General features: G+C 45.4%; 1 protein-coding gene across 2 annotated transcripts in view; it reads left to right on the top strand.

Annotated features, from left to right (window-relative positions):
• The window catches only part of LOC132582928 (17-beta-hydroxysteroid dehydrogenase 14-like), a 75,378-nt gene that overhangs the window by 40,429 nt on the left and 14,134 nt on the right, over window positions 1-20,815 (top strand). Inside the window, exon 1 of one of the 2 annotated variants that reach the window (XM_060254582.1) lies at window positions 17,196-17,301. The exons of the other annotated variant lie outside the window; for it this stretch is intronic. Within the exon in view, the coding sequence (XP_060110565.1) occupies window positions 17,214-17,301 (88 nt within the window). The 5' untranslated portion in view covers window positions 17,196-17,213. Of the gene's footprint in view, window positions 1-17,195; window positions 17,302-20,815 lie in introns of those variants that run through there. 2 annotated transcript variants of the gene reach the window in all.

Raw genomic sequence — 20,815 nt, forward strand, 5'->3', positions numbered from 1 at the left:
GTTTTAAAAATGTATATGGCACCTCTACAGGGAATCTTCTTGAGGCAGTTTAAAAAGTAAAACTTAATAAAAATAGCATTAAATTGTTGATTAGAAAAAACTATTAAGCTCCCAGTCATTAGAAAGCTCAGCCATAAATTACAAAACATAGATCCAAGCGGGCAGCCCTGTTGGCCTGAAGCAGTTGAACAAAGCAGGAGTCAAGTTGCACCTTATTTAGCTTACGTTCTAAATAAAAATTGGTTGGTCTTAAAGGTATAAAACATAGGTTGGAAGCTGACTGTAAAAGAGAGAGAGAGAGAGAGAGAGATGTGTGTTTTTGTGTGTATAAAAATAATTTATTTGACCAGGTGAGACTCAATTAGAAAGGGATTAAATAGGTCAGCTGTGTATGCATGTAAGAGCCATCAGGTTGCAGCTGACTGATGGCTGATTGGCAAGCCCAGTAAGGGCTTTTAAAGCAGGTGAGGTGGGTTTCCATTGACTTCCTCTGTAGTGGTCCTTGGTGGTCTTCTGTCAAAGTACTGATTTTAACATAAGAACATAAGAGAAGCCATGTTGGATCGGGCCAGTGGCCCATCCAGTCCAACACTCTGTGTCACAAAGTGGCCAAAAAAAACAGGCACCATCAGGAGGTCCATCAGTGGGGCCAGGACACTAAAAGCCCTCCCACTGTGACCCCCAACCACCAAGAATATAGAGCATCACTGCCCCAGACAGAGAGTTCCAACAATAACCTGTGACTAATAGCCACTGATGGACCTCTGCTCCATATGTTTATCCAACTTCCTCTTGAAGCTGTCCATGCTTGTAGCTGCCATCACCTCCTGCAGTGCTTAGCTTCTGAGATCAGATGAGACTGGGCTATACCAGGTCATCTTTCCTTTCAAACAGGTCATCTCCCACCACTGAAAAAGACCTTTCTCTGGTCGCCACCTCGATGACCTCTGCAGGCACAAGGAGCAGAGCTACAGCAGCAGATCTTAACTGGGGGGACAGTGTTTTCCTCTAAGCTGAGTTAGTGTGAGCTAGCTCAGTTTTTTTAGCCTCTGGCTCCTGCATTTTTGTCTTAGCTCAGGGAAAATGGCCCAGAGCAAACTAACTTATGCAGTAGTTCACAGCTTTAATGTCAGTAGCTCACAAAGAAGAATTTTTGCTCACTCCACAGTTTAGAGGGATTATTGCTGGGGGAATGGCCAATATGGGAGGAGGGAGTCCTTTAACGACCCTGGAGGGAAGCCATTGAAGCCGGGGGGGGGGGGAGGGATCTCAGCAGAGTCACTAGCTTCCAAAGCAGCCATTTTGTCCAGGGAAACTGGTCTCTGTAGCCTGGAGATCAGCTGAAATTCCAGGCGATCTCTAGGTCCCAACTAAAGGCTGTCAACCTTGGACAGTAAGAGAGAGCAGCTTTGGTCTTCTGGAGCTTGTGCTTTGCTGCTATGTTAAATGTCCTGTGGACCACTGTTCTGATTCCATAGGGTTACTCAAATGTCCATATGATCTGTTGATTATGTTTGGCTTGTATTTTTATGCAAATGGATATTATTCTTTTTTAAAATAAGAAATATTAAGATATTGCAGGGCCGTGTTAGAAATCTGTTCTCTTGCTCTTTGTGGATCTTTCCTCTGCAAAACCCACTTCCCTTTTAAATCCACTTGATCTCCTCACGAACAGGTTATCCTGAAGATATGGGTAACGTGAGTGCCCAAGACACTGGCAACATCATGGAAATCAAGGTTGTGAGCTGTTTGTTAGCATGCATGGCGAGTGTTTCCAGTGTATATAAGCAGTTTCCTTTCACCCTGAGGGTATTTGGCTTCCTCCAGAATTGGGAAGTCAAGCAGAAAAAAACCTAGGATGTTATAGAATTCAGAGGTGCAGGACTTTACCTTGGTCTATCAGTCATCCACTGTTCAAATCAGAACAACAGGGATGGGCCAGGGCTCCACAGCCGAGGACCTGCATTGCACCCAAAGGGTTCATCCTGCCATCTCCACAGTTGCAAGGATTTTTGCTCACTGTGTGAGGAAGGGCCTCTGCCAATGGACAATTCTAAGCTACAACAGCTTCATAAATTTCTGCTCTTGAGATCCAGCACATTGTTTTTGTTTCTTTTGTGTACAGCAGGGGTGGCCAAACTATGGCTTGGGAGCCACATATGGCTCATTCACAGATATTGCGTGACTATCAAGGTCAAGGAAGAATTTAATGCAAGCTTACTGTCAAGCAAGTGTGCTTAGCATTGGGACCTCAGTCAGCTGCTGAGCACTGACCCATAGCACTGATCCATATTTTCACCATGTGTGAAGCAGGGGTATAGGCAGCCTTGCAGGCTCTTCTCCACCACAATGTCAAGCAATGTTCACTATATGCTGAATGATTAATTCTTTTTAATATAGTTATCAAAATGTAGAAATGTTACTAACTCTGAATTCTGAATTGAGCTATGCACATCAAAGTAGTAGGACTCCCCCCTCCCTTCTCTCGCTTCTACTAACAGATGTAGGAATGTGCTTTTTGAAATTCGAACCTCTGGGGACAGTCTCCCAGACTAGCAAGGCCACTCCAGACGCATAAGAAATAAGGAAGTAACTGCCGTGTGAAGATTCACACGTGAATACTATAATGTTTTGAGAATATAGCTTTGTTTATAGAACCTTTGATGTGCCATCTTTAAGTATGCTTTTCACTGCTAATATGTATCAGTTCCAATACCTCGCTTGGATGGCTTACTTGGATTATCAATAAACCTAACTTTGTTTCAAATAAATCAAAGACTGGTTACTTCGGAATTTCATGAACTCCCTTGCTTGACATTTTGGAACTGAACCATACTAAAGGTTTATCTGAACTAGCAACTTTCAAGCCGGATGGCTGAAAAAGCTCTGGACGACAGAGAGCCTATCAACCCAACTGAAGTCTCCCCCCTGGCACATCCTCGGAGCTAGGAGAGTTGGAGGACCCGGGTCCCCTTTACATGTACAACAATTGTTCATCACCCCTCGGAAGTGGGAGCCATGAACATCCACTACCCTGATGGATGAGGCGCCCGCTTGCCACGAAACACTCCTGACCAGACCGGCGAAAGGTGGAAAGCAGGGAAACCCCGGGGACGACGGGGACGAGTGCCCAATCCGGGGAGAGGACGAAAGGGGGGAGCCAAGACCTGATGGCGATCGCCACGGAGAATCGGACTCAGAGGAGGAAAATGGGAGTCCCCCAAAGAGATGGAACTTGACTATTTGGAATTCCGAGTGTCGGGGAAGGGTTTAGCCATGGACCCCGCCAAAATCCAAGCAGTGTTAGACTGGGAATCCCCGAGGACACGTAGACAGCTACAATCATTCCTCGGATTCACCAATTTTTACAGAACCTTCATTCAGGGGTTCGCCCAAGTTATGTTACCCCTAACAGACTTATTAAAAACCAAGGGGAAGGGGCCCGAGGCAAAAAAAACTCGGGGCGAAACTAGCGTGTACTCGAGACTGTCAAAAGGCATTTGAAAAACTTAAGAGGTTGTTTACTAGCGAGCCGGTGTTAACCCACCCTGATGAACTTAAACCCTTCGTGGTGCAATGTGATGCTTCCAATGTGGCCGTCGGAGCCATATTAATGCAGAAAGATGAAGAGGGGAGGCTAAGACCTTGTGCCTATATCTCTAAAATTTTTTCCCAAGAGCAGCGTAATTGTTCAGTGTGGGACAAAGAAGCATTTGCAGTAACTTTTGCACTAAAACCCGGTGGTCCTGGCTAGAGGGGGCAAGAGTGCCGTTCGAGATCTGGACTGACCACAAAAATTTGGAGGCGCTCATGGACCGGAGAAAGTTGACAGAGAAGCAAATTCAGTGGGCCGTGTTTTTTTTGCAAAGTTGTCTTTACTCTCAAGCACATTCCCGGCTCAAAGAACTTTTTGGCTGATGCACTATCTAGACTGCCCCAGCATGAGAGTCAAAGAGAGGAGGTGGTAGATTCCATCATTCCCCCTAGTGCGGTGGCAGGCGCTGTGACCACCAGGGAAAAAGCCCAAGGCGCCAGAACCGTGGGGGGGGGGGGGGCAACCAACTGATCGAAGAAACAGAGCGCGAGGGGGGGAGAGGCCAGATGGGCTGGAAAAAGGCACAGGAGGGTTTTGGTATCATGATGGAAAACTGTATGTTCCAAAAACCCTACGATGGGAGGTTCTACAACACTGCCACTGCAATAAACTATCCGGGCATTTTGGATACGTAAAAACATTGCATTTGGTCAATAGACAGTTCTGGTGGCCGCATATGAAAAAGGACATTTCTGAGTTTGTAACCTCCTGTCCAGTGTGCATAATGGCGAAGAAAAGTGGGGGGGAAGGCTCCTGGACTCCTCCAACCTACCCTGACAGCAGAAAGACCCTGGTCTGCAGTATCTATGGATTTCATAGTGGAACTACCAGCCTCTCAGGGTAGGACAGTGATATTGGTAGTCGTGGATACATTTTCTAAGCAAGCCTATTTCATTCCCTGTAAAAAATTACCAACCACAAAGAAGCTGGCTTATTTGTTTTTCCAACACGAGGTTAAAACCCACTCATTCCCTGACAAGGTCATTAGCAACCGCGAGCCGCAGTTCGTTGCCAACTTCTGGCGGGAGTTTTGCAAACTAACCGGAATGGAACAGGGGTTGAGTTCCGCCTATCACCCGCAGACGGACGGACAGACGGAACGGATTAACGCCCTTCTAGAACAGTATTTGCAGTGCTATGTGAACTATCAACAATCTAATTGGGTAGAACTTTTACCATTCATAGAGTATGGGTACAACAACAGTCTCCATAGTTCAACCAAGATGACCCCATTTAAGATTGTGAACGGCTACGAAGGAAAACCGTTCCCCCTCCTGCCCAGCAACAACGAAACCGCTGCTACCACTTCTTGTCAACAGTGGTGGAGAACGCTGGGAAAGGGGTGGGCAGTAATCCAAGACAACTTGGAAATGGCGAAAAGAGTCTATAAAGCCCAATATGACAAAAAGCACTCTCCGGAATGGGAATTCAAAGTGGGAGAAATGGTGTTCCTGTCTACTAAAAACTTGCCTTTGCCCCAAACTTCTAAGAAAGTGGCGTACAAATATCTGGGGCCATTCAAAATTAAGAGAGTCATAAATAAAGTGACAGTGGAGTTAGAGCTGCCTAAAATGTTTAGTAAAATCCATCCTGTTTTCCATTGCAGCCTTCTTCGTCGAGAATCTGGGTGCTACGAATTGGCACTTTGGTTACTTTGGAATTTCATGAACTTCCTTGCTTGACACACAGAGGTCGCCCAGAGACCTAGAAAAGGGAAAGAGAGTGCAAAAGCTGAGAGAGCCATTGGAAGGAGGGACAGAATTAAAGAGGGCAGCATGGAGTTCCCTCTTAGTTTCATAGCTCTTGTAGGAGCTGTATTTACTAGCTTTGGTGTCAAAGCAAAGAGAGATACATAATGATGTAAACAGAGGTCAGTGATTTATATAGTGTGTGTGTGTTTCCTTTTCTTACTGGTGCCAAAAAAATAATTTCATAGCTTTTCCCTGTGCTGGTCTTATGGGAACTGTTATTCCTAGCTTTTGTTTTTTTAAAAATCCTCCTCCTAATGTAGTCATGTTGTAAAGTGCATAGATATGTATCTTATCTTTCTGTGCAAAGAAAGTATTAAAGAATTTTAATAAATATGTGCTTGTAATATTATTCATGCCTTGCGGCTCTCAAACATCTGATGCTTATTCTATGTGGCTCTTATGCGAAGCGAGTTTGGCCACACCTGGTGTACAGTCTGCGCTGCCCTACTTCCTGAAAACAAAAGGAAACATCATCAGCATTGCTTGTATTGTTGGTGTCATTGGAGTGAAGCATGGTGTGTTGTATGCCTCATGCAAAAGGTAATCCTGACCTAAGGACAGAATTTTTTTAAAAAAATGTGTCTGTTTTTGAGCCTTTAATAGAAGTTTGACTGTCAGGTGAAGGTTTGCACAGCATGGAGATGGCCAGTGATAGAGTCTCCATTCTCTGTGCTTTGAAAAATTCCAAATAAATAAATAAATAATAATTGTAAATAAAGTTGCTCCTAAAGGCGCAGGAGGAGGTGAGGCTGATACTTTTCAGGCTAGTTGTCAATTCTCATACATGAGTCGAAATCCAGTCTGTAACCAATATTGTTATGAAAGTGTCCACGAGGGCATGCAGTTTACACACACTACCAGCACTTCAACATTCTTGTGTCACACATTCTCATGAATGCGGGTAGTAGACAATTAAGACTGATGTGTGAGAAGCCATTTTAGAATGGTTACCAGGCAACTACAGAGGTGTTCCTGGGGCTTTTTTTGTAGCAGGAACGTTTTTGCATATTAGGCCTCACACCCCTGATGTAATTCTCCAAGAGTTTACAGGGCCTACTGTAAGCTCCAGGAGGATTGATTACATCAGGGTGTGTGTGGCCTAATGTGCAAAGAAGTCCCTGCTACAAATATGGAAAGGAGCTCTGGGTGTTTCAATATGACATAATCCTAAACACAATATAACCTTGAGGCAGAATGAAGCTGCCTCAGAGATTCAGCCTCCTATACCAGCCACATTAAAAGTGGAGGCAGAGGTGCAAGTTAATACTGACTGACAGAATGAGTGGGGAAAATAGACATCAAACAGACAACAAGGAAATTCTGAGTTAAAAGTGTGGGCAGCAAGGCTACAAAGAAAAGGCAGAACACCCCTCTGAAGGGCAGGCAGTTTTGACCTTAGGATAAATGACCAGGGATAAATGACTTATCAAAAGGGTAAAGGATTGGAAATGTAATTGAGACTTAATATTCAGAAAAGGAGCAGATGGCGTTTTTCATGACAAAGAGGTCAATAACACCCCATTAATCCTGTTGTGTGTTGTGGCAGCCAACTACCTGGTAAAGTATTGGGAATTTTACAGGAAAGCTTTTTGTGAATGTGCATATGTGACCCTCCTTGTTGATGCCACAGTGTTGTGCGTTTCTCTTGCCTGAAGCTCCATATACCCCAGATAAATCAAGACCCAAACCCCATGTGCAAGTGAGGTCTTGAGTGTTCTCTCTGTGCCCTGAAGCTTCTTCTACTTTAATGAGGCAGAGAGATCCCAGAACGCGACTTCTTGCTTTGGGGGCAAAGGAAATAGGTGCACTGGAAGGCTGTGGATGACTCTTCTAAGCCTTCTTTAAAGGTACAAATCACACCAGCAGTCTTGTTTTTATGGAATGAAGAGCTAACAGCAACTCGTGAATGAAGAGATAACCACACCTATCTGTCTTGTAAGGTTTTTTCCCCCTTGAAGGCTGTAGTGTCTAACCTGGGAGCCGGCACTAGGAACACCAGCCTCCAGCTGGGACTTGTGGATCCCCCAGAATTAGAGCTGACCAGACCACAGAGAAAATTGATGCTTTGGAGAGCTGACTTTTATGGCATTGCACCCCACTGAGGTCCTCCCCAGGGTCCATCCTTACATCCTAAATCTGAACCTAAATCTAGAGACCGCACATATCATTCCCTGCTGGTGGCCATGGGGAACCTGGCAACCCTACCAGGCACCTCTGGAAAGGCACAAAGGTTTTTCAAGGGGTCTGTGAATGCATGCTGTGGGGAATAGGGACAGACAGAAGGTAACAAGTGTGGTTTTAAGGTCCCAAGTGCTCAGACTTTTCTCTTGGGTTCCTTGGGAAATCTTTCAGAGTGCCTGAGTTCTCCCTTTAAAGCTCACACTGTACATATATTGACAGTGACATTTGAAAAAGACTGATTCCGCATTTAGCACTTGCCTCTCTTCTGTGTGGGGCTCCTCATGGTGGCTTTTTCCCCTGGATCTGCATTGACATATCTGGAGCGGGGCTGTGTGATCTGTGCTTGCTCCCTGCCTTGCACAAACTTGAGAGCTGAGAACAAGACCAGGACAACATAATTGTTCTCTTATAGACAGCTTCAAGAGGGGATTGGATAAACATACGGAGCAGAGGTCCATTAGTGGCTGTTAGCCACAAGATATAGCTGTCTGGGGCAGTGATGCTCTGTATTCTTGGAGCTTGGCGGGGGGGCAACAATGGGAGGACTTCTAGTGTCCTGGCCCCACCAATGGACCTCCTGATGGCACCTGGGTTTTTTTGGCCACTGTGTGACACAGTGTTGGACTGGATGGGCCATTGACCTGATCCAACATGACTTCTCTTATGTTTTCTTAGGACAAAGGCTAATGCAGAATCAGTCAGATGACTTTTCCAGCCTTGGTTCAACAGCTGAATAGCTTGGTGCTCTCTTAGGATGAGGTGATATAAATTACCACCATCACTGTGATCAGTAGCTCTGCTTTTGAAGGATGTGAAAAAGCACTTTTCTTTCACCATGAAGCGAGCACAATTTGCTCACAAACAAACTTAAAGGAAGTTAAGAGGGAGAAGCAAAGCCATCCAGGCAGAGAGCTTGGAGGTGAAGGCAGGAGACAGGTGCCAAAACCCCCAGCTCAACTAGTTAAGGTGAGTCCTGGTGCAAACTCATTTTCACGTATTAAAGTCAAACAGCAACAACGCATTTATGGCACTGCTTTTCTTGGAAATTTTCTTTATTGAATGATGGGACTTGGGATAAGAACAAGCACAGGTGTGAGTCAAAGGGAATTAACACAAATGAAACTGTAAACATAAACATGAAAGATTTAATGCAGCTCAACAATGTCATGATCTTGGTATCCTTGGGCACCTACATATGACAAATTAAAGCCTAATAAGAAAAGCGAATAATTCCAGGCTTAGCTCCTGTTTATGATATCATAGTCTGGGCCGGGTTAGGCTGAATCTAAGATGGGGTGGCCATCTTTCATTCTGCTGGAGTTTGTCCCTTGACTGGGACAGGTAGGCATGATAAATTTCTACTTGCCCCTCAGACATTACAGGATTGGAAACCCTGGAAGCAGGGTGGCCAAGAGACCTGGGTCCTGTCCCTTTAATAGAGGCTTCATGGGTAGGCCCAGGAGGTATGCCAAAAAACACCTGGCTAAATCTTTTTTTATTAACTATATATGTACCATGGAAGGTATATTAACAAGGCAGAGTTTTTACTGTAGGTATCTTGTTTTCTTTTATGTGGTGCTGAATGTCAGTTCATGATCTGTCTCAGCGGCTTCACATAAAACAGCATGCAGAATAAGTTGGTGATTCGATCCTTAGGCAAGTAGACAGCTGGGTGGCAAAACCACGTACTGACCGTATGGTGACTTGCCTGCCTGGTGCGAAGGTAGCGGACATTACGCGTGTAGTAGATAGGCTGATAGACAGCGCAGAGGAGGAGCCGGTGGTCGTGGTGCATGTTGGCACCAACTATGTGGGGAAATGCAGTTGTGAGGTCTTGGAGGAAAAACTTAGGCTGCTAGGTGGGAGACTTAAGGCCAGGACTTCCAAGGTAGCCTTCTCGGAAGTGCTACCTGTTCCACGTGCAGGGCTGGAGAGACAGGCACAAATTAGAAGTCTCAATGTGTGGATGAGACAATGGTGCAAGGAGGAAGGGTTTAAGTTTGTTAGGCACTGGGATGCTTTCTGGAACAAGCGGGAGCTGTACAAAAAAGATGGTCTCCACTTGTCCCTGGATGGAACCAGGCTGCTGGCGCTTAAAATCAAAAAGGTGGCAGAGCAGTTTTTAAACTAAATCTAGGGGGAAAGCCGACAGGAGATGAAATGTCTCTGGTTTGGGAAGACTCATCTCAAAGAGGTGAAGGGTTAGCTGATACTTTTCTACTGGGTAAAGGAACAGAGTTGCCCACTGAGATGGTGACAAACAGAATGGACTGCCTGCCAGAGTCTCGAGGCGGCATGAGGAAGGTGGCGGGCCTAGCTTGCCTGGGAAATTATAGATGTTTGTACACAAATGCTAGAAGTCTTTGAAGTAAAATTGGTGAGTTGGAATGTTTAGTGCTGGGGGAAAACATAGACATTTCAGAAACTTGGTGGAATGAGGGGAATCAGTGGGACACAGTGATTCCTGGATATAAGTTATACTGGAAGGATAGGGAGGGAAGGGTTGGAGGTGGGGTGGCTCTGTATGTCAGAGAGGGCATACGGTCCAGTAAGACTGAGGTCAGAGAATTGGACTCCCTTATAGAAATGCTTTGGGTTGAAATAGAGGGCCCAAAAGGCAATTTAACTATGGGAGTTTGTTATCACCCACCAAATCAAAAGACAGAGGATGACTATAATATGATGGAAGGCTTAAAGATGGTGGCTAGATGAAAAATCTGTGTCGTCATAGGTGATTTTAACTACCCGCAGATTGATTGGGTCAATATGTGTTCTGGTCGAGAGAAAGGGAATGAGTTTCTAGATGCTCTCAATGACTGTGTTATGGAGCAGATGGTCACGGAACCTATCAGGGGTGGGGCGATCCTGGATTTGGTCCTAAGTAATGCCCAAGACCTGGTGAGAGATGTAAAAGTGATCTCACCGCTTGGGAGCAGTGACCATAACGTTATTGATTTCACTACTTGTATAAATAGGGAGTTGCCCCAAAAGACCGGTACGACCACGTTTAACTTTAAAAGGGGTAAATTCTCTGAGATGCGGAGGCATGTGAAGAGGAAACTGAAAGGAAAGGTAAATACGGTCAAAACCCTTGGGGAAACTTGGAGACTATTTAAAACTACAATCCTAGAAGCACAGATAAAATATATACCACAAGTTAGGAAAGGTACAAACAGGTATAAGAGAAGGCCTGCATGGTTAACAAACAAAGTAATTGAAGCTGTAAAAGGTAAGAAGGACTCCTTTAAGCAGTGGAAAGCTAGTCCGAGTGAGCTGAATAAAAGGAAACACAGGCAACGGCAAATCAAATGTAAGACTGTGATCAGGCAGGCAAAAAGGGACTATGAGGAGCATATTGCAAAAACCATAAAGACCAACAATAAAAATTTCTTCAAATATATTAGAAGCAGGAAACCAGCCAGGGAGGCAGTGGGGCCCTTGGATGACCAAGGGGTCAAAGGATTACTGAAGGAGGATAGGGAAATGGCTGAGAAGCTAAATGCATTTTTTGCCTCGATCTTCACTGTGGAAGATGAGAAGTGTTTGTCTGCTCTGGAACCACTTCTATTGGAAGGGGTGTTGAAAGACCTGAGCCAGATGGAGGTCACAAGAGAGGAGGTCCTACAACTGATGGACGAATTAAAAACTCGTAAGTCACCAGGTCCGGATGGCATACATCCAAGAGTTCTGAAAGAACTCAAAGTTGAACTTGTGGATCTTCTGACAAAAATATTTAATCTTTCATTGACATCTACCTCTGTTCCTGAGGACTGGAAAGTAGCAAATGTCACCCCCATCTTTAAAAAGGGTTCCAGAGGAGATCCGGGAAACTACAGGCCAGTCAGTCTGACTTCAATATCGGGAAAGTTGGTAGAAACCGTTATCAAGGACAGAATGAGTAGGCACATTGATGAACATGAGTTATTGAGGAAGACTCAGCATGGGTTCTGTAAGGGAAGATCTTGCCTCACTAACCTGTTACATTTCTTTGAGGGGGTGAACAAACATGTGGACAAAGGAGACCCGATAGATGTTGTTTACCTTGACTTCCAGAAAGCTTTTGATAAAGTTCCTCATCAAAGGCTCCATAGTACGCTTGAGAGTCATGGAGTAAAAGGACAGGTCCTCTTGTGGATCAAAAACTGGCTAATTAATAGGAAGCAGAGAGTGAGTATAAATGGGCAGTCTTTGCAGTGGAGAAAGGTAAGCAGTGGAGTGCCGCAGGGCTCAGTACTGGGTCCCATGCTCTTTAACTTGTTCATAAATGATTTGGAGTTGAGAGTAAGCAGTGAAGTGGCCAAGTTTGCGATGACACAAAATTGTTCAGGGTGGTAAGAACCAGAGAGGATTGTGAGGAAATCCAAAGGGATCTGTTGTGGCTAGGTGAGTGGGCGTCAATGTGACAGATGAGGTTCAATGTGGCCAAGTGCAAAGTAATGCACATTGGGGCCAAGAATCCCAGATGCAAATACAAGTTGATGGGGTGTGAACTGGCAGAGACTGACCAAGAGAGAGAATTTGGGGTCGTGGTAGATAACTCACTGAAAATGTCAAGACAGGTGTGCGATTGCAATAAAAAAGGCCAACTCCATGCTGGGTATTATTAGGAAGGGAATTGAAAACAAATAAGCCAGTATCATAATGCCCCTGTATAAATCGATGGTCCGGTCTCATTTGGAATACTGTATGCAATTCTGGTCACTGCACCTCAAAAAGGATATTATAGCATTGGAAAAAGTGCAGAAAAGGGCAACTAGAATGATTACAGATTTGGAACACTTTCCCTATGAAGAAAGGTTAAAACGCTTGGGTCTCTTCAGCTTAGAGAAACGTCGACTGCAGGGTGACATTATAGAGGTTTACAAGATTATACATGGGATGGAGAAGGTAGAGAAAGAAGTACTTTTCTCCCTTTCTCACAATACAAGAACTCATGGGCATTCAATGAAAATGCTGAGCAGTCAGGTTAGAACGGATAAAAGGAGGTACTTCTTCACCCAAAGGGTGATTAACATGTGGAATTCACTGCCACAGGAGGTGGTGGCGGCTACAGGCATAGCCAGCTTCAAGAGGGTTAGATAAAAATATGGAGCAGAGGTCCATCAGTGGCTATTAGCCACAGTGTGTGTGTGTGTGTATGTATGTATATATATATATATATATATATATATATATATATATATATATATATATATATATATGTATGTATAAATTATTGGCCACTGTGTGATGCAGAGTGTTGGACTGGATGGGCTGTTGGCCTGATCCAATGTGGCTTCTCTTATGTTCTTAAGAATGAACCCTGCAGAATTCCACAGGCAAATGGCTGCAGGATAGAATAGGAATCCCCTGGCAACACCCTCTGAAACTGCCCCCCAGAAAGGACTGAAACCACTGTAATACAGCTCTCCCCCATCTCACTACTGACAGTCTGTTCAGTAGGATATTGTAGTCAATAGTATAGGACAGGGGTGGCCAAACTGTGGCTTGGGAGCCACGTGTGGCTCTTTCACACAAACTGTGTGGCTCTCAAAGCCCTCACCAGCCTTATTGACCGGTGGCTTGGAGATTGCATTTAAAGGTAAAGTCGCTTTCTTTCCACCTTCCTTCCTCATCTACTTCCTTCCTTCCTCCCTCTCTCCCAGCTCTCAAACATCTGACATTCATGTCTTGCAGCTCTCAAAAATCTGATGTTTATTCTATGTGGCTCTTATGCTAAGCAAGTTTGGCCACCCCAGTATAGGATATTGTACTCAATAGTATTAACTATGTATGTACCATGGAAATTACATTAATGAGGCAATGAATTTTCACAGTAGGTACATTTTTAAATGTGGTGCTGATTTGACTTTTGTCAGCTGATCTAGAATCGTTGTAATACAATTGATTGGTTGGAAGTTTCCACTGTACATATTTTGACGGTAGCATTTTGGAAAAATTGAATGACATTTTCAGCCTCAGCTCAACAGTTTGAATTGCTTTGTGATATGCCAGGATGAGGAGATCACTTTGGTTACTTTGGGGGAATGTGTCAACTTGCTTTTCCTTTACCAGGAAGCATGGTGCTATTTGAAAAGGGGAAGAAGCAAAGGAATTCTAGCAGAGAGCTTGGAAAAGGAAGCTGTGAGGTCAGGGAAAGAGCACCAAAGCCAACTCAGCTAAGAAGTGTGGGCCCTCCTGATGAAGACTCCTTTTCATGTATTAAAACAAAATGGCAACACCATATTTATGGCAACTCTTTTCTTGGAACCAGGACTTTATTGGATGATGGGATTTTGGATAAGAACAGGCACAATTGTTGATCAAAGGAATTTAAACAGAAAACATCAACAGGATGAGTTTAATGTCCAGCAGTTTCATGGTCTTGTTGTCCTTGACCACATCCATATGACAAACTGAAACTAAATTAGAGAAGGGAAATTCCCGGGCTGGTTTATGATATCGTAGTCTGGGCCAGGTGAGGCTGAACCCAAGATGGGGCTGCCATCGTTAATTCTGACAGTAGCATCTGTGGCAAGGTGAAGAGTAGCCAATGCTGCTTCCCCTGGGGGTTCCCCAAACATCCCATAATCTGCAAATATGCAAAACAAGAGAAATAAATGTAGTATCTCATTTGAGATAAGATCATGAGATCTCAGAAGCTGAACCTGGGTGGGTAGGGTTGCCAAGTCCAATTCAAGAAATATCTGGGGACTTTGGGGGTGGAGCCAGGAGACATTGGAGGCGGAGCCATGAGCAAGGATGTGACAAGCAGAATTGAACTCCAAGGGAGTTCTGGCCATCACATTTAAAGGGACAGCACACCTTTTAAAATGCCTTCCTTCCATAGAAAATAATGAAAGATAGGGCACCTTCTTTTGGGGCTCGTAGAATTGGACCCCCTGGTCCAATCCTTTTGAAACTTGGGGGGTATTTTGGGGAGAGGCACTAGATGCTATACTGAAAATTTGGCACCTCTACCTCAAAAAACAGCCCCCCCAGAGCCCCCGATACCTGCAGATCAATTCCCCATAATTCCCTATGGGAATTGTTCATGGAGGTGCATAATGGCTGTGGGGGAGGGGCTTCCCCCGCCGGCCAGCTGGCTGGGGGAGGGGGGAAGCCTGTAAAACCAGGGGATCCCCCGCTGGGACCTGGGGATTGGGAAGCCTATGGGTGGGGCAGGATTTACTAGCAGTTTGTGGGTGCAGAATTCTAACTTTCAGCCAATTCCAGTTTGGGAGACACAGAAGTGCCTGGGGAGGGCAACGTTAGAAAAGGGGAAGGAGCCCTGCAGAGATGCTTCTTCTTCCTATACAAACAAACAGGGCTTTTTTTTTTTTGTAGTAGGAACTCCTCTGCATATTAAGCTACACCCCCCTGATGAATCAAAGACTGAGGGGCAAATAATGCTGATTACAGCAAATTGTGTCCTGTATTTGGAGACTCCCAATTAGATCCTCCCAGGCTACCTCAACAGTGGAAACCCTCAATTTAACCCCAGTCGGGTTAAATTGTGTAACTCAGGTCCACCTGAGACACTCAAATCAGTTCACTGGGATTAACCAGCATCTCCTAATGGGGGGCACTGATATGGATACCCCAAGCCAGCCTGATCTTGTTAGATCTTGGAAGCAAAGCAGAGTCGGCCCTGGCTAGTGTTTGGATGGGAGACCACCAGGGGTGTTACACAAAGGCAGGGAATGGCAAACCACCCCTGAATATTTCCTGCCTTGAAAGCCCTATGAGGTTGCTGTAAATCAGCTGTGACTTGATGGTACTTTCCACTTCCTAGTAGGGATGAATTAAACCAAATGTATAAAAATATGAACTATTTTTCAGGATAAGGCTTACAGTTCTCTAGGATAAAAGTGTGCTGTATTCCCTGTGTTGGAAAACAACGTACTCCATGGCCAGGTGGAAATTTCAAACCCCCACCCTCAGATACAAAGAAATGCTCTTGTAATATAGATTAATGTTGTCTAGGAAGTTCTGCGAAAGTCATTACAAAGCACCTGCTTGAGCCCCAGAGCAGGAGGCAGAGGCCTATTCAGGCTGCTTTAATCTTTCAAAATACGTCCTATCTGTCGTTAACATCATCAGTGGGACAAATGAGCAGTACTTCAAAGGACTTCTTGAGTCTAGTCGTGCCTATCTATTTAAATTAGAGCAACATTAATTTTGGAGCTCAAAAACAACTTACGACAAATTCCAGACACCAAAATTGTACAGCTAAACAAAGAGGAGCATTTGCAGAAACATCTTCCCCTAGACCACAAACCTGCCTGTCAACTCAGGTCGCTTAATAAAGCCCTTCTTTTGAAGCTCTTGCTGACAAGGAGGAGGAAGCCAGTTACAAATGGCCAGAAGGCCTTTTTAGTGGTGGTGCTGTTATCATAAGCAATACACAGGTGCAGGCCTCAGATTCAGCAGGAGCTCACAGGAGCACAGCTCCTCAACCTTTCTGAGGATTCCCCCTCCTCCTCCCCACCTTGTCAATTGAATAGTAGATGCAGCTGCATAACAATCCCTGGATGAGCTCCACCACCTATTTTTCTACAAAACGACCACTGCACAGATGTGTGTCTTCACCTGACTGGCATTTGGAATCTTTGAGTCTATTGAACAAAAGCATGATTGAAAGAGATACCCCTAAAGACATTCAAAGCATCAGATTTATTTATGGAGAAGATACAGGCAAAGTTAATGGGGGAAGATTTTTATTTTGCAGTATAAGAATGAAATATCCTTGTGGGCCCAGCCAAACTGACGGTACTAGGAGAAAACACAGCTATAGCAGCCCTTCCAGGGCTAGAAATGTGCCAGGGCAGCAACTGGAAGGGGGGTCTGACTGCTATATAGAGTGAGATCAAGCTGGAGTTCAGAGGAAAAGAGACAAAGATCAATGTAGGGAAGGGAAGTTGAAGGGGAATCTCAGGGGGTATAGGTGGCAAGCAGTGAAATAAGTTGAAACTGATGAAGCTGGACCTTGGCAAGTAAAGGAAATGTAGAGGGGATGAGGCTGGTTACTTTGCCAACTTGGCTCCAGGATTCCTACTCTAGAGCAGTGGGAGGGACCACCATGGCATTCTTTCCTAAAAAGTAACTAACACATGGAATTCACTCTGCAGGAACAAGTGGGTCACACAGTGAATACAGAAAATAGTAAATAGAAAGCCGAGAGCAGTGGGGTGGGGGAAGGGGGCGCCCGGTGGCACCCCTGTAGGCCAGGTGCACCCTAGACAGCTGCCTACATAGCCTATTCCCATGTGTCAGCTATGGAGGGAAGATCCACCATACAGGAAATTAACTGAGCAGTGGGAAAGTAAAAGCAGCCTTAGCAGAAAGATCCTGAATAGGGATCCAGTGGGAGTTCCTTTCCTCACAGCTCTTGCTTTTTTGGCTCAGGTCTTCCAGGAACAAAGCTGTAAAATGGGCAAAACACAAAAGGTTCTAAAGTGCTTCCCCCCTGTCATTTTCTCCCAGTTCAATGATGATCAGCCCTCATGATCATCAACCTGCCAAGGTGACAGACAGCAAAATAGCTACATCCCCTCCTCCCAACATGCCCACTCAGCAGTTGTGTTGCTCCACCCAGCAGTTTATATTTCCCAAATTCAGCAGTTACTTATCTCCACCCAGCAGTTTAAATTCCCAAGCTCTACATGGATTTTTATCATTAAGAGAAACTGAGGCAAACAGTTAACATGGCAACTTCTCTGCGTTACCAAGGCAAAGTGGTGATTGTGACTGGTGGCACCTCAGGCATTGGTCTGGCCATCGTGAAAGAATTTTGTAAGTAAGGAAAGAAGTGATTATGGAGGAGTGGGCCATTTCTGACAACAGGGGCTGGGGTCAAGCCTGCCAGGAAGACTTCAGAAGTCTTGATTTCTATTAGGGTTGCCAAGTTCCCACTCAGGTGAGGGGAGAGGGTTGCCATCTCCAGGTTGGGAAATTCCTGGAGAGTTGGGAATGGAGCCTGGGGAGGCCAAGGACTTCAGTGGGGGACAAAGCCATACAGTCCATCCTCCAAAGCAGCCATTTTCTCCAGAGGAAATTATCTCTGTAGATGTAATCTGGAGATGATCTATGATTCCAGGCTGGCATCTGTACTCCCTACACCTCTAATCTGGGATTGTGGGAAATTAGGAGGGAGAAAAATGTGCCTTTATAGTCTCAGGGGCATTTTTGTCCTTCAGAGGTCCCTCTGGCATAAGGTCTTGTGAAGTAGGGACTTTTCATTAGTCCTCAGTGTGCTAAGAGATTCTTCCCAGTGGTATCAAAAGTACCAGGAAGTTATACCTGATCTATGTTCCAGAACTGATTCCTTGCAGGGAAAACAGATGGCAAGAACTACTCTGATTAGTTGTGTCTCAAATTCTGGGAATCTGGGGGTGGGATGTTCCTCTTTTCATAGCAGGTGAAGCTGTACCTGCTGAGTTTCAACCTGCTGTAAAGCTTTTGAAACCCAGGCTGCCAGAATACAAGGTGGCAATCGGACATCTGAATGCACTCTCAGATGCAAGGACTGTGAGCCTGTGGCTGGAGGTGTTAGGTGCCTGTATTTCTATAGCAAAACAGGCAGTCTTCCCCCCAGGCTGGGTCTCAGAGATGAGGGAGGTTTCCCATGTGGAATGCCTACTGGGGGGTGGCTGCTGTTAATTTTCAAGGGGTGGGTGTGGAATGGCAACATTTGCAAGTGGCTTAACTATGATGAGCGGATGCCTAAGAAGACTGAGCTCATGTTCTTTTAAATAGTGTAGAAGAGGAGTTTCCCGCCCAGAGGCTGAGTCAAAGGGGAGATCTATGGCCTTCAGGCCTTCTTTGTGGGCTTCCTGAAGAGATCCGGATGGCCAGTGAAGGAAAGAGAATAATTGTGCGGATGGCCTTTTTTCAAGGGCTCTTTTCTTATTTGTGTGTTTACTTCATTTATGCTGCACTCCCTCCCCCCACCCCCCAATGGGACCCAAAGTGGCTTACCAGATTATCCCCTTCTCCATTTTACCTCCACAACAAGGACCGTGTGAGATAGGCGAGTCTGAGATAGGGTTGCCAATCCCCAGGTGGGGGCAGGGGATCCCCCGGTTTGGAGGCCCCCCCCCCGCTTCAGGGTCGTCAGAAAGCGGGGGTGAGGGGAGGGAAATGTCTGCTGGGAACTCTATTATTCCCTATGGAGATTTATTCCCATAGAAAATCATGAAGAATTGATCTGTGGGTATCTGGGGCTCTGGGGGGGCTGCTTTTTGGGGAAGAGGCACCAAATTTTCAGTAGAGCATCTAGTGCCTCTCCCCAAAATACTCCCCAAGTTTCAAAAGGATTGGACCAGGGGGCCAATTCTATGAGCCCCCAAAGGAGGTGCCCCTATCCTTCATTATTTCCTATGGAAGGAAGGAATTGAAAAGGTGTGCCGTCCCTTTAAATGTGATGGCCAGAACTCCCTTTGGAGTTCAATTATGCTTGTCACAGCCTTGATCTTGGCTCCACCCCTAATGTCTCCTGGCTCCACCCCCAAAGTCCCCAGATATTTCTTGAATTGGACTTGGCAACCCTAGTCTGTGACTGGCCACAAGGTCACCCAGGAAGCTTCTGGGGCATATGATGGGCTTGCCTTCCTGCCACTGCTAACTCATTGCTCAGGAATAGTGACAAAAGATATTGTCCCTCTGGCATGTGTTTTTTTTTTTGGGGGGGGGGATGTCATAAGAGTTAAACTCCTGACCTGGATGGCCCAGGCTAGCCAGGTCTCATCAGATCTTGGAAGCTAAGCAGGATTGGCCTTTGAAAGGCATCCTCCAAGGAATACCAGGATCATGATGCATAGGCAGACAATGGGGAAAATATTCTCTGAAATGTCTGCTGGCTTAAAAACAAAACTAGCTCACCACCTAGAGGTGCATAACACTAAAAGACCTAAAACTTTCGGCTGTCAGACAATCTTAGGATCTCCTGGCTATTATTTGCACAATGCCATACAATGATTAAATTAATTTATTGATCAGGGTGAAGTGAGGGAGACTCAGTTTCCTCTAGGGTTGCCAAGTCCTACCTTGGCTGTCGCAGGGAGTCCTCCTGCGTGCATAGGGCTATGATTTTACCCTGATTGCCAGAGGGTCCCTGCACGTCGTGCCCAGGATGATGACATCACTGCCAGGCATTTCACACAATGATGGAACTCTTTGGGGTCAGGGATCCCACCCCCATGGTGGTCCACTCTGCGCTGGCTGGTTGGGGGCCCCAAACTGGGGGAAAACCCACCCCCAGTGAGAGCTTGGCAGCCCTAATTTCCCCCTCCCCAGGGTTCAAGTACTACCTGTGAATGATAGTATTGGAGATAATTCATTCCACTTTATATAAAAGGCAATTTTAAAAGCAGTGCTCTGTGTGCCTGCAATTTAAAAAAAATAAATCAAAATTCAGCAGGAAGAAAAATTGTTTACTCAGCTATAATAACAAATTAAGGACATTGGCACTGATGATTTTGCATGGTGGTTTTAATGTCCCCCTAATGAAGTTTATTTCTGCTCCTGATGCTTTCTGAGAAATGCAGAGGAGGTGGGACTTCAAGGTACACCTCCAGCTTCTGTATCTAGCCTTCAGGTTTATCCCTGGAGCAAGTTGGATGTCTGCATCATTAAAAGAAGTCAGCTGCTGGAGTAATAAGGAAACTGAATGCACCACATATACAAGAAATAGGGTTTGGGGAGCAAGATTTCCAGGGTTGACGCTCTCGAGAGTTACATGTCTGAAAAGGGGATCTTTGGCTCTGGAATACTTACATCCTGGAAATTTTGTTGGACTTTAAGATGCTGCTAGTGGGCTCAAATCTTGCTGCTCTTCTGCAGACCAACACAGCTATGCACCTGAACCTGAGGGTGGGGAGGGGAATGGGGCTTCTGTTCTCATAATCACAGACAACTTTATGGGCTATTTTTGTCAAGAAAATCTGCTTTCAGCCTCCAGAGACTGAAAAGAATTGGACCAGATGGAGAGCCCTTTTGTCCCCGGCAATTCTCTCGGTTTTTGCACAAGCAGCCACAGAGCTGTGAATTGGAAACTGCTTTCCCACAGCAAGCAGAAACCGCTTGTAAGAGGATCTTGCTTGCCCCGGAAAAGTGGTGCACCAACTCGCAGCTCCACGGCAGCTTGTGCGAAAATGGAGAGAAGCACCAGGGGCAAAAGGGCTCTCCACCGGCCACAAGCCTAGTTTTAAAATCAGTCCCAGTTTTTTCCTCAGAATGTTTTGAGTTGTTTTAGAAAGGAGACCAAAAGGGGGGTGGGGAGGGAGGAGGCAGGGAATGAGCCTTTTAA

This window comes from Heteronotia binoei, chromosome 15 (genome assembly GCF_032191835.1).
Source record: "Heteronotia binoei isolate CCM8104 ecotype False Entrance Well chromosome 15, APGP_CSIRO_Hbin_v1, whole genome shotgun sequence".
Classification (NCBI taxonomy): domain Eukaryota; kingdom Metazoa; phylum Chordata; class Lepidosauria; order Squamata; family Gekkonidae; genus Heteronotia; species Heteronotia binoei.